Raw genomic sequence first — 13,144 nt, forward strand, 5'->3', positions numbered from 1 at the left:
TCCCAAAGTCACTCATTTCACTCCAGGTAATCATTACCTCACATACTTTTATTCATTTTGAAAATATCTTGTCTCAAAGAAGAAGAAAGTTTATCATCTATTTGTACGCATTAAGTATAAAATACACACAGTGGCCACCTAAGGATGTCTGAGTGTCTAATAAACACTGGCCACCCCTCTACCCCAAAGCATAAACAGTCATTTGCTACATCTAGTGGGCATAACACAACATTACAGTGATAACTCATTCTACTTTGCAGTCTGATGGTAAAATATGATATAATAGCAGCATCCATTTGTACGTTAGGTGTTCTGAATTGTGAGTTACAAACTGATGCTGCCATCAGCGCCGCCTTCATTCGAGTCGAACGCAGATGCGACCGTCAGATCAGATAGAACCAAAGTTGTGGACTCGGCCTTAAACTAATGTGTCCATCTGACAGGAGCAGCTGCTTTCGGCTGCAAGGAGCCTGTCTCTCAGATGTCCAGTGCATTCAGGCCAAATTCAGAAAGCAGTCCCTTGTAATTTTGATGAAGGGCCGTGCTCTTGTCCTCCCACCTCCGTCGAGCCACAGACAGCTGAGAACTCAGGCTGTCTAGAGTATCCTGCAAAAAAAAAAAAGAAAAAACAGATAGAAGTTAAAATTTTCACTTTAAATCATCCACTTGTCTGACCTGATACCACCCACACCCAACCACCACCACCACCCTCCTCCTCCCCCCTCCACCTTTAGCTGTGATTAATTTCAGGAGAGCTAATGGAGAGGAGGCATAATTAGATTCTGTGCCATACTGAGAAAGAGAGGATGTTACATATTAACATCTTAGCGCTTTAATCACAGGCTGAGGCCTCTAACGGGGCTCAGGGCTTGATCACTGCGCTAACATTTTGCATGTACACCGTCTGTGCTCTGCCAGTTTGGGCTGTGCTTATAAAAGGCCAATAGCAACCCCACTATAAACTCTAATGGAGAATTCTGCTATTGCACAACTTATGTCTTATTTTCCTGGTTAGACACAATATTATGTACATGTGCGTTAGCACCACACTGTATTATTGTGGAGACAGTAGAAATTTTGGATTGTCGTTATCATTCCTCATTCTTCCGATTTCTCAGTTGCGCTGCTGCTCAGATAACATCTCATATCTCTCTGTAAACAAAGCATCTAGGTCATACTGCAGACACTGTAATGATAACAAGTGATAAGACTGCTTAGTTTTATTGCTAACCTTTGCTTCGACATGACGATAGCTGCTTCTGGCTGTCAGCTGTTTGAAAACTGTCCAGTCTGTTATATCCAAAGTGACCATAGAAAGTGGACTACAATGTTATGTTAACCTATGGATTTATTGGACAAAGCTCTGATCCCGGTTATAAACAAAGGATTCTCCTTCATGTGAGGACTGGAGCAGACAGAATGCTTAAGTACAGCATACAGTCATTGTGTCTCTGATTGACACAGAGTTCGCCCTTTAAAGGTGCTTAACGGGATAGTTCAACATTTTGGCAAAATAGCCCATAATCTTTATAGCAGTAGGTTTGTTACCTTTATTTGTTGGTGCAAGCTATTTTTAGAACAGCAGAGCAGAGCCGTGAGCTGCTCAGAGCTACGCTACAGAGGCTAATGAGATTTCTTGGTTTCCCTCATCAAACTCATCAAATACACAATCCAACAACTCCAAAACACTCTGGTGGCCTGCACATTCACCACGCTATGAGATAATAATTGAACGTTATGAGACCGAGATGTTTTCGAGGCAAATACAGAGACTGCTTGCTGAAAAACTGCCCCCGACGGAAACACGCATCAGCTGTTTTGCATGAATTTACCTCGAAAACAACTCTGTCTCGTAACGTCCTGTTATTATCTCATTTGATGAGTTTGATGAGGGAAACCAAGAAATCCCATTAGCCTCCGTAGCGTAGCTCTGAGCAGCTCGTGGCTCTGCTCCGCTGTTCTAAAAACACCTTGCACCGACAATTAAAAGTAACGAACCTACTGCTATGACTATAGGGATTATGGCAATGGGCCAATTTGCCAAAATGTTGAACTATCCCTTTAAGAGCAGCATCTGACGACCCTCTGCTGCATCCTAGATGTGGGATTTGATCATTTCTGACCAAAGCAACTGTTTGTGATCTCAGAAGAAGACATGCGTCGTGCTATGACAGAAGATGCTATCTATCAGACAAAATGTTGAAAGACAGAAAAAAATGTTCTACACAGGGATATAAACTCCTCACTATTGTGATAGACAGTAAGAGTGAATGACTGTGAATTTCCAGTGAATGGGCCTCAAAGACATCGAGTCAAACCTTCAGCTTCTTTAAATCACTATTCTCATTTGACTTGTTGTTGTTGCTACTCACGTGAAGGATCTTCTCGTAGTGCGTTTCCATGTTGTCCAGCTTGTGTTGAAGGTCAGCTATGGTGGCGTCCTTGTCCTGTTCGGTCTCCTCGCTCTCTCTTTTCTCTTTCCTCAGCTCCTCCTGACACAGAGCTGGGCAGACAAAATGCATACAGTACAGGCTAGCTGTCGCTTTTAATTTGTGAACTAACTGGCACCCCTTGGTCTTTATGCATTCAAGTATACACTGTGAAAAACAGATGTATTCATACCCAGTTTCTCATTCAGCTGGCTGACCTCCTCCTCCAGTCTTCTCACCCTGTTGGTCAGCTCTGTCTGCATGGTTTTATACTGGCGACTGAAGGCTGAGGATGAACATTTGTGTTAATGATGTTGGACTTAGCCTTCTTTGCCATAAGGCTAATGCAGCAATCAGCTTAGGCACCGAGCTAATTAGACTTTTTGTTTCTCAAAAATTAGCCTAACCTTGGCAAACACACCCCTTGTCCTCACCCCCAAAGGGATGCACTGCTTTATCACAGGTTATTAAAAGAACTAACTAATTGTTGATTCGTGCCCTAGTCTGTCCTGTACCAGAGTTGACGTCCCTGTGGTCTTGTCTCTCGTGCTGCAGTTTCTGCTCCATGTCTCTCACGCGCGTCCTCAGGTCAATTCTGTCAGACTGGACCTTCATCACAGACTCACACTGCAAAGCTGTGGTTATCAAACAAACACACACACATGCAAGTGTAAAAAAAAAAAAATACTCTGAACGCTTAATTAGTAAAACATGCACAAGTACAGGATTCTGCTTCAAAGTGTGAGCTGTAATTCACTGTTGCAGGAGGTACACATGCTGCTAGTCTCGCTTCCACTGGTTATGCAAAATATTAAGATCCTATACATCCTCCATCAGCAACAATGCAAATTCTTCATTCCATGTGCGAGTCCATTCAAAATCTCTATCCAAATACAAGTAGCCTACAGCAAAGTACTTGGGCAGAGACAGGTTTACTTTAACTGGGTTATTATAAAGTAACAGTTAACTGCTGTAGCTGGACAATGAAGAGCTTAACCATGGATGGATGGCCATAGCAGTAACTGTTAACAATGGCTGTCAAAAAGTGAAACATTTCCCTCTAGTAGAACTACAGTAGCAGAAGAAGAAGCATGAACTAAGTAGCAAATTAATTGATCAGCAGGGAATTAATCAAGTAGGCTATTATTTTGATTATTTCATATTTGTATGACTCATATCATGTGCAAGCAAGGCACCCACTTAGTAGATTACATTAATATAATGAAAATAATAACTGTAGCCCCAGGACATAATACTTAACATCCCTTTTTAAACAGTGAAGTATGGATTAGTGAACTTAAAACGTAAAGGTTATGTTGAACAAAAGTGACATTATCTTTTGACTCTGTAATAGAGCATATTATACAGTATAGTAGTTTGGCCTAATACATTAAAATGCTCACGATAGAAGAAGTTAAAACAGCTGCTTACCGATGCGGTCCTGTAGGACAGCTACATCCAGAACACTCCGCTTATACTGGGTCTCCAAGTCATTGTCACCTGCAACAAGACAAGATAAGTGTTCAAATGGACAGTTTAGCAAAAACAGAGTCAGAATCACCTCAGGAGAAAAGTTACTTTTTTCAGGAGTCTTCTTCTTTGTGGTCTTTTTTGTCTTTTTCTTTGGAGGCATGTTTGCTTGCTGTGAGGCTGCCTCTGCTCAGTCCTTTGACAACACAATGTGTAGCTACACACACACATGCACAGGGCCTTCACTAACTACAGACAGGGATGAGTCTTTGTTGCTGGGCACTGGTTGCCAAAGTGAGTTACCATGGCACTAACTGTCCAGCTTGATTGATAGTTGGTTCACTTAGATAACAGCCAATCACAAGTTGACTGGGGTTTTTTTTTTTTTTAGCTCTGCCTTTTTAACTTATGCACACGGGCCATGAAATTGGATCCTTACTTCTTTTTTTTTTAGTGAGACATCTCAAAGCGTCCTTTGTTGTCAGGGGTGACCACGGCCCGCACGGGGGGAATCCAGGGCTGCATTCAGCATCTCTTGTACGTTTTATGAATGCTGCACAGGCAGAGCAGAGGCGCGCTCCCGAGCACATTCATGACTCGGGGACGCGCACGAGGAAGGCGTGGAGTTTGGGGTTTTGAGGGGAGGGGAGGAGAAGGAGGAGGGGGGGGCGAACGGAAGGGGACGTACAGGAAAGGAAAGGGTCGCACATACACGTCACGGAGGGGGGGGGAAACAGAGAAAAACAAGGCAATGTTTAATTCCCACAATTATTTATTCCTCCTGGTTCCCGTAGGTGTGCGTCCGAGCAGCTTTCGCAGTTTTGAGCGCAACTTCCTCTCCTCGGTGATCGGTGAGTGTGCTGCTGCTCCGTGTCGTCAGGCTCGCAGCCCGCAGAGGAGGAGGAGGAGGAGGAGGAGGGCTGACACTGTCACACAGACACACAACTTCCCGTCAAGACACAGCACAGGCGACAAGAGCAAGAGCTGCTACTGCTGCTGCTGCTGCTGCTGCGGCGGCTGACTCAAGAAAAAAGGGGAACGACGTCGGCGGGTGTTTGTCGAAGGGAGAGGACGCGTTTCTCCCGGGCAGAGAGACGCTGCCATTGTCCTGCAGCTGAGGGCGAGTGGAGGCAGGTTAGGTGGGTCTGCTGCTGCTCTGCTAATTAGCCGCTGCCGCCGCGGTGAGTGAGTGAGCCCCTGCAGAGACACGGAGCAGCTAGCTGCTGCAGGGACCGAGGGGGGCTTGGTGTGGTGTCGGCAGCCACCGTCTGGACATTTATCTGGCAAACTGATGTTAGGTTAACTGATGGGAGCATATATCCGATAGACTCCCCCCTCTCCCCCACTCTCCCCTCTCCTTCCCCCCTGACTAACCCCCCGCCGAACCCTGGCTCGGGTCCGCCGCCAGGGCGCTGTCCTCGCCGGGGGGAGCCGGATCACCATCGCCCGGTCCAGCTAACTCCCCCCCCTCACCTCACCTCACCCCCTCTGCCTGTCCGGTCGACCCCCCCCCCTTAGCCAGCCAGCCGAGCCCGAAACATGGCAGGGAACTTGAAGAAAGGCGGGGGGCTCATCGGGATGATGAAGGATGCCTTCCAGCCCCACCACCACCACCTCCACTCCCACCACCAGCCCGGGGCCGTGGACAAAAAGACGGTGGAGAAATGCTGGAAGCTGATGGACAAGGTACGTGCTGCTGCTGCTGGTGGTGGTAGTAGTGGTGGTGGTCTCCCATAGATATATATGGTGGTCTCAGTTACCGTTAACCGTTAGCGCTGGGTGCTAGCTAAGCTCACCTCACCGCAGCTAACTAGCCAGATAAGCTAGCTAATCTCCGCCTGCTGCTGCGGGTCTGGGCTGGGGTCGCCCGGGTTGAGTGAGTGAGTGAGTTAGCTGCTCAGCTGGGGCTCGGTTATGTTAGCCACCGCTGGCTAGCTAATGTCGCCACATAAACTAAGTTAAAGCCTAAATAAAAGTCTCTCTCGGGTGTAACTTAGCAGCTCGCACCGCTTAAACAGACAAGAGACTTTTAACCGCAGCGCAGCGTTATGGTTAACTTAGCCCGTGGACAGAGGCAGGCTGTCTGGTGTCACATCTGTGTGTGTCTGTCCTCTAACTAGCTGTCATTTCGTCTTAACGCCAAACTTGTTGGACCACATTTATACTTAACATGTATCGTAAAACATTAAAGAAAAGAGCTGCTGACTGTAGCTAACCCATGACAGTGTTTTAGCATAGTAACATTATCATCTTTCTGTAACACTGTTGCTCTAATGTTCACAGTAAACTGACTTGTTGTCAGCTTTTGGAAACTGTAGCTTTAGTAACAAATTATTGACTTGTATTTAAAAGATAAAACAAATGCGTCCAATGTAACCACCAGGCCAATTATTCTCTTTCACAGGGAAGTCTCATTTCACAGCTTCACTTCTCGGAAAAAAAAAAAAGGCTGTAGCATTTTGACCCCCAGTTTCCTGTGAGATTCACACAGCAATATTAGTGTGAATAGGAAGACAAGACACTCTTTTGTGTCTCCTCTTCCTCTTTGAGGCCTCAGTGTAGAGCTCTGATGTTAAGTACTTTTACAAAGCTGTTATTAAAACACACACACACATTCCTGTTTATTTTACTCCATTAGCATCTGTGGTAGATTATCCTACTAGGCTGTTATGGAGGCCTAAACACTTATTTTTGATCCCAGCTAATGTTCAAATGCTTCTCTATAAACTGTGTCTGTCTGCACAGCTGTAAGGGCAAACCAGCCAAATTACTGTACAGCTAACCTAACACCACTTGTGCAGTCAGTTTGGCTTTTTGCAGTTTACAGTATGAGAATAATTTACCATATTCATCTGACCCAGTCAAACAGTTGAGTGGCAGCGCCGGTTAAGGTGAATAAATAGTCTATTACCTCTCGAAGGCTCTACGACCAAAAGTATTTTTACTCCACCAGATAGTTTAAAATAGCACCGGAAATATTGTTCAGCACCGTCTTCAGGAAAACCACAAGCCAGTACGTACGGTAGACCAACACTTGCAGAATAACAATTTCTAACAGTTTCTCTTTGATAAACAGCTCTCAGGCAGGACGAGGTAAATTTTTCATCAGAAGCATGAGGTTAATTTCCCTCTTCAGAGTTGCCTACCTTCCCTTCTTCTGTTGAAGTGCTCGGCATAACAAAGCTGAATTGCTGAATCCCTGTTTCTGGGGCTTTTCTTTTAATCATTAAATATTTGATGCTGCCTCCAATCAAAGGGGCGTGTAAAGCTACCTGAATGAATTTTAAACTGAAAATTAAACTCTGCATCACTAAAGGTTTAACTATTGAGTTACCAGTGAGTCTGTTGTTGACTTACTAAATGCCTCGGGCCAAGTGAATACTCTTAAATCGAGGCCTGGCTGAAGCTGAATGTGGAAAGTCATCACCAAATCATCAGGCAGGCAAGGAAGTACTGGCAATGATTAGTTTGCATATTTAACCAAAGACCATGGCAGATAACCACCAGTGAATTTCAGTTCCTCTGGTAATCAAAGATTACGTGAATACTTTTTGTGCATTTTTGTCTCTTTTGTGCACAAACGAGTGTGGTAAGGCATTAGTCACTCTAAACAAAACTTCAGTGGTAGAAAAGTGGTGTCTTGCTGTTACGAACTTTATGTAAGATAAATAGATACTTAAGTTGCATATACCGGTAGTTATTAATCAGATTTACTGCAAAAAAACATTATACATTATACATTACATTATACATTAAACATTATATTGTGAAATTGAAAACTTGTGAAGTCCACAAACTATCATTGAGCTCTGTAGAAATAAGGAAGCACAACGTTACCTGTGTACAGCTAAAGCCTAACCAAAATTCAGCTAAGGTCAACTGTTCTTCACGCAGGTTAACCTTTGCAGGCAGTTGAACTAGATGTGGAACAACCACCAGGTCCATGTCAGGTGTACAGTCGAGGCAGGAGAGACGGAGAGAGAGAAAGATGAGTGGAATGCAGTTCATCTTGGAAACATTCAACATATCACTTCAAGGCAGTAGCCTTCAAACACACTGACGCACATGTACTCAGTTGTTGTGGCATTGCATGCTTGCACATGTGCTTGCCTGAGGTTCAGTTGCAAGTGTTAGCAGGGAAGATGATAAAGTTGGTCTTATAACCTTGGTAACAGTCTTATCTGGTCTCAGACATAGCCTGTGTAAACCATCTACACTTGGACGCCTGAGGAAGGGGAAGGAAAGAAGCACGGTGTTGGAAACAGTGTTTCCCTGAGACCTTTTTTTTTCAGTGGAATATATCTTGGAATCACAAAATATCAGATTGTTTTTGTTTATCTTTTGGTCTTTTGACATGTGTTTGCCGAATACCTCGCTCCTCTCTTTAACACACTTTAACACAACCAGCATTTCTACACTAAATAGTTCATTCTGTATCTTCTCATTAATTTAAAAGGCGACTACATTGCATCCCTAGTTGGTTTTTCCTTACTTCAGCTCCACCATTGTCACCCTCCTACTCCTCTCCCTATAGTTCAGTGGACCAATCAGAAAGTTGAAATGCAACATAATTTAGATATTTACGGGACAAAATGTAAGTTCATACCTCAAGCTCATACCTGACGTTCACTTACTGAACGAGCCAGTGAAGTTGTATTACTCTTGCAGCTAAGTCAAGTAGCTTGCTGTACTAGGAGAGGATCTTAAAGGGATAGTACAACAACCTCAAGCTCATACCTGACGTTCACTTACTGAACGAGCCAGTGAAGTTGTATTACTCTTGCAGCTAAGTCAAGTAGCTTGCTGTACTAGGAGAGGATCTTAAAGGGATAGTACAACATTTTTGGCAAATTGGTCCATTGCTATAATACCTATAGTCATAGCAGTAGGTTTGTTACCTTTAGTTGTCGGTGCAAGCTATTTTTAGATCAGCGGAGCAGAGCCGTGAGCTGCTCAGAGCTACGCTACGGAGGCTTATGGGATTTCTTGGTTTCCCTCATCAAACTCATCAAATACACAATCCAACAACTCCAAAACGCTCTGGTGGACAAGTTGTGACCTGCACATTCACCACACTATGAGATAATAACACAACGTTACGAGATGGAGTTGTTGTCGAGGCAAATGCAGAGACTGCTTGCCCAAAGACTGCCCCCAATGGGAATGCGCTGCGGCTTTGCATGAATTTACCTCGAAAACAACTTACTCACCTAACCTAACTCAACTAACAAACCTACTCCTAAGAATTTATTATTATGGCAATGGGCCAATTTGCCAAAATGTTGAACTATTCCTTTAACACTGGAAACACAGGTAATAATGAAGAGCAGCTAATTAACATGATTTCCTATTAATGTAGCTAACATTAAATAGCAGCCTGTTCATGTTGGCTCATCTTGGGGAGATGTTTGCCAGGACTGAGCCCACTGAACTTTTTTCCAAGCAGTTGGGGAAACAACATATGACTTTTCTTGATATTTATCTACTGACACCCTGCAGCCCAGTCTGTACAATGTACAGCCATATTGACGGTATCCTGCTAACCTTTTCTTCTGTTCGCATTTACTGCTTCATTACTCATGGCTGCTCACTTCTTATGCACACCAGTCTGTTACACCTTTCACATAGATGTCCTTTAGAGAGTGAGGAGATGTAACGATGGGTGTTGCTGTTCCCACACATCTGCAGTAGCAGTGGTGCCTTACAGCTGATAGTGGTGATCATTAATTTTCAGTTGCGGATGTAGTCAAATGAAAATCGCCTCTTATCCAGATATCTACCACAAACAGATTATCCAAAATACACTTAGGGTACAAAGGGTACTATTCTTTTAGTGTGCTGCACAGAAGCCATCTTTAAGCCCTTCTTTCTCCTTCAGTTGCATCTTAGTTTTGGAAATTACATTTTAATTAGATCGATTAAATCGGCAAAAATGAATCCTTGTGATTAATATAAATCAAAACAGTATGCTAGTTGCTGTTGCTTAAAATATTATTGCAGAATCCAGCCCAGCAATGCTTTTACACAATTTCCTTGGTGTCAGTGATTGTAGATTTTGTAAATTACGCATTGATAAGACAGTATGAAATATGGGTTTTGTAATATTTATTATTAGTGAATAAGGTTTCACCTGTGATCAGTTCACCCCCCCGACCTCGATGGCAGGCTGACTTGAATTTTCACGAACCGATGGAGGCCCCACATGCTCAAAACATTTTGCATGTTGTGAAAGCAGTACTGCTTAAAATATCCTACCAGTCAAGTGTGACCTCATTCTTTTTGAGAGGCATTTGATACAGTGAGGATGAACCAACTGGTCTGGGCGCAGCGGCCCATTTACCAGCTGCAATCAAATATTCCTAATATGTTACACTCTCTGTACGTTAGTAGTATAAATGTGGTCTCGTTATGTCTGGTGTCTCTTATCTTGGGTACCTTAGATGGGAATAGGAACAAAATACTCTGAATGAGATGAATGAGCAATGATTACAGTAGATATAGGGCTATAACTTATTATTTTCATTGCTGGCTATTTGAATGTCAAAAAACTGTGATGCCCAACACAATTTCCTTACAATGTCAGATTGTTCACTTCTCATTCTCCAGAAACCAAAGATATTCAGAAAATAGATGAGAAGCTAAAACTTTCTTTTAAAAGATTAGTTAATAGATCATGGATCAAATTTTGTATTTTATTTTTCCATCCTTGGGTTTATCAATTAATCAAATACTAAATCTATGACTGGCCAGGATATTATGAAGAACTGAAATCCCCATTTATTTTTTTTCCCATATTGACAAACCACCGGCTTCCAAAAAAACAGAAGAGGCAAGGAAATTGAAACCGACATTCTTGTCAGGCTGTTCCTGCCATATTTCTTTCTAACACACAGACATGATTAGTAGACAATAATTTGGCCTGGGCTACAAAAGAATGAGCCACGTCCTGTTGTCGACACGCAATTGTTCGGTCACCACCGAAGCCGAGAGCCCGGCTCCGTATCAGTGCTGGTTCACACAATCGGGACATGAGGGACCGTGATGATGACACCCCCCACCCCCTGAACGATTGAATAGCTGAAGTGTAGTTTAGTGCCACTGTGATCACACACAAGTAAGGTCCACTTGAATCCAGTGGTGGATTTGCCTGTAACCATTACAGAGCTTAATGACACTGTGTTCTCAGTGTCTTTTGTAATGGTCAACCAAGTGACTCAGATACAGTGAGAGATGGCTGAGGAAAAGGTTGAACATTACTGAGGATGAAGTATGCCTTCACACAGTCTGGTGAGCACGTAGTTGACCTGTCATGGTCTGACCATCAACAGGGGAGGTCTAAATTTACATGTCGTATAAAACCACCACCCCCCCACTCACCCATCACTTTGGTTGTGTCAATCATTGACGTTAAGCTTTCTGACTGGAAGTTTGTGCTTGTATTATTAACAGGTTTTTTTTCAAGTGTACTTTGTGCGCGCCATTGATTCGTCGCTCTAATTGAAGCACGTATAGGCCAGACGTTGGCGGTCTCGCAGCCGCTGTTCAGCTGTTCAAATTTGCAAAGTGATCATATTCAAATGTTGAGTAAAAAGAATGTTTGTCTTGAAGGAAGAAGCAATATCGGATGTGCAGATTGAAATGGGGAAGTGTAAACAAATCAACATGCGGAAGAAAGTGGAGAACAGGATCGGGATTATTGACAAGGTAGTCTAGTCGCATAATAAGGTGCAAGCATTCCCGTGGTGCACGTCTACAAGAAAGATGTCTGTTTGGTTAAATAAAACAGAAATGGAGATGATTTGCTTTTGCAACGTGAACAGAAGCCGTGAAGGGTAAAGAAAGAGGAGCGACGGCGTGATGCTGTAAAGGGCTTGAACCGGTGATCGTTGGGGTGTTCCATTACACAAGGTGTAGACTTGCCATAGTCTGAGAGCTCCGAGCCTGACAGAGCTTTTAAGGGCCTTTCTTTCAGTCTTCAACTCAACTTTGTTGGCATTTTCCATTTTGCATGTCTCCTGTCTTGGCTCACAGACAATACTTAAGTGCTTTAATACAGAAAAGAGCTGCATCATGCAAAAGCTCTGTCTTACTAACACACAAATGCATAACGACACTAGAGACAATTCTCAGATTTTCTGTTTTCTGTCACTTTCCCTCAACCCCTGTCTCACCACATTCTTTCTAACTCGCCCTCCGTCTGTCTTTTCCTTCATCTACATTCTGTCTCGCACCCATCTCATATCTGTAACTGTATCTCTCCCACCTCCCCCCCCCCCACACCTCGTATCCTCCCTTTCTGCAGGTGGTACGCCTGTGCCAAAACCCCAAATTGGCTCTGAAGAACAGCCCCCCTTACATCCTGGATCTGCTGCCAGACACCTACCAGCACCTGCGCACCATCTTGTCTCGCTACGAGGGCAAAATGGAGACTCTGGGGGACAACGAGTACTTCCGGGTCTTCATGGAGAACCTCACCAAGAAGACCAAGCAGACCATCAGCTTGTTCAAGGAGGGCAAGGAGCGCATGTACGAAGAGAACTCGCAACCAAGGTGAGTGGAGCGGATAACGAGCGAAGCATCGAGCTCATTACTCCGATTGATTAATTTTCCTGAATGAACCTGCCTGATGCGTGATTCCCGAGGTGTGAAGTCTTCATAACGCAGAAGTTCATTCTGCATAATTCTGACTAGCACAGGCACCGAGTTAACAACTGCACCCATTCCTTTTGCCCCAGGGTGGTTGTAGCTCAAGATGTATGACAACAAGAGGAGAGAGGTGTTGCGGTTTGAGCATGTGAGCGTATGTGGTTAGAATGGCGCTCAATCTACAGCTGCCTGTCACTTTGTTTTTTCGTGCCTTGCTATCTCTACCATCTGCTTGAACGTCTTCTCCTCACGTAGCCGTCGTGCTGCGACACTTTCTGTTTTGAAATCACATGGCGGCTCCTCCTCTCACTCGCTCTTCTTCCCTCTTACATTCGGTTCATCTTTCTCCCACTGAAAACGGACGTACTAGAGTACAGTCAGTACTGAGAATAAGCAGCTGTCTTTGTTTTCTATGTGTGGGGAGACTTGTGTAAGTGTGTAAGGTTTTTGTTCCCTTGCTTAAACACCAAATTTGAACTCAAGACAAATGGAGTTTGGAGTTACACTTGTGTTAATAAGGTATCAGGGCTGCTCTTACTGACTTGTCTACAGTTGACTTCAGGTCAAGGCTGTGTATTTTAAGCAGATGTTCAGTCATA

General features: G+C 43.8%; 2 protein-coding genes across 2 annotated transcripts in view; one reads left to right on the forward strand and one right to left on the reverse strand.

Annotated features, from left to right (window-relative positions):
• Nucleotides 1-33: 33 nt before the first annotated feature.
• drc12 (dynein regulatory complex subunit 12 homolog) lies at nt 34-3,937 on the reverse strand. Its single transcript, XM_085796528.1, has 5 exons — nt 3,861-3,937; nt 2,945-3,064; nt 2,623-2,715; nt 2,373-2,503; nt 34-606 (listed from the first exon to the last, which is right to left on the reverse strand). Exons 2-5 carry the CDS (start codon nt 3,042-3,044, stop codon nt 478-480), a joined length of 453 nt encoding a protein of 150 aa, XP_085652654.1. The 5' UTR covers nt 3,045-3,064; nt 3,861-3,937; the 3' UTR covers nt 34-477.
• A 554-nt stretch (nt 3,938-4,491) lies between these two features.
• Nucleotides 4,492-13,144, forward strand: part of cbl (Cbl proto-oncogene) — a 49,472-nt gene continuing 40,819 nt past the window's right edge. The window contains exons 1-2 of the mRNA XM_085796527.1: nt 4,492-5,585; nt 12,202-12,449. Of these exons, the coding sequence (XP_085652653.1) occupies nt 5,439-5,585; nt 12,202-12,449 (395 nt within the window). The 5' untranslated portion in view covers nt 4,492-5,438. The remainder of the gene's footprint in view (nt 5,586-12,201; nt 12,450-13,144) is intronic.

Source organism: Trachurus japonicus, chromosome 13 (genome assembly GCF_045865225.1).
Source record: "Trachurus japonicus isolate A0001 chromosome 13, Traja_1.0".
Taxonomy (NCBI): domain Eukaryota; kingdom Metazoa; phylum Chordata; class Actinopteri; order Carangiformes; family Carangidae; genus Trachurus; species Trachurus japonicus.

Coding starts and splice junctions, on each gene's coding strand:
- drc12 (XM_085796528.1), bottom strand. CDS start 3,044: ATGAAGGTCCAGTCTGACAGAATTGACCTGAGGACGCGCGTGAGAGAC. Junction 2,504..2,622: donor CCAGCTGAATGAGAAACTGG/GTATGAATACAT, acceptor TTGTCTGCCCAG/CTCTGTGTCAGGAGGAGCTG. Junction 607..2,372: donor ACTACGAGAAGATCCTTCAC/GTGAGTAGCAAC, acceptor TTTTTTTTGCAG/GATACTCTAGACAGCCTGAG.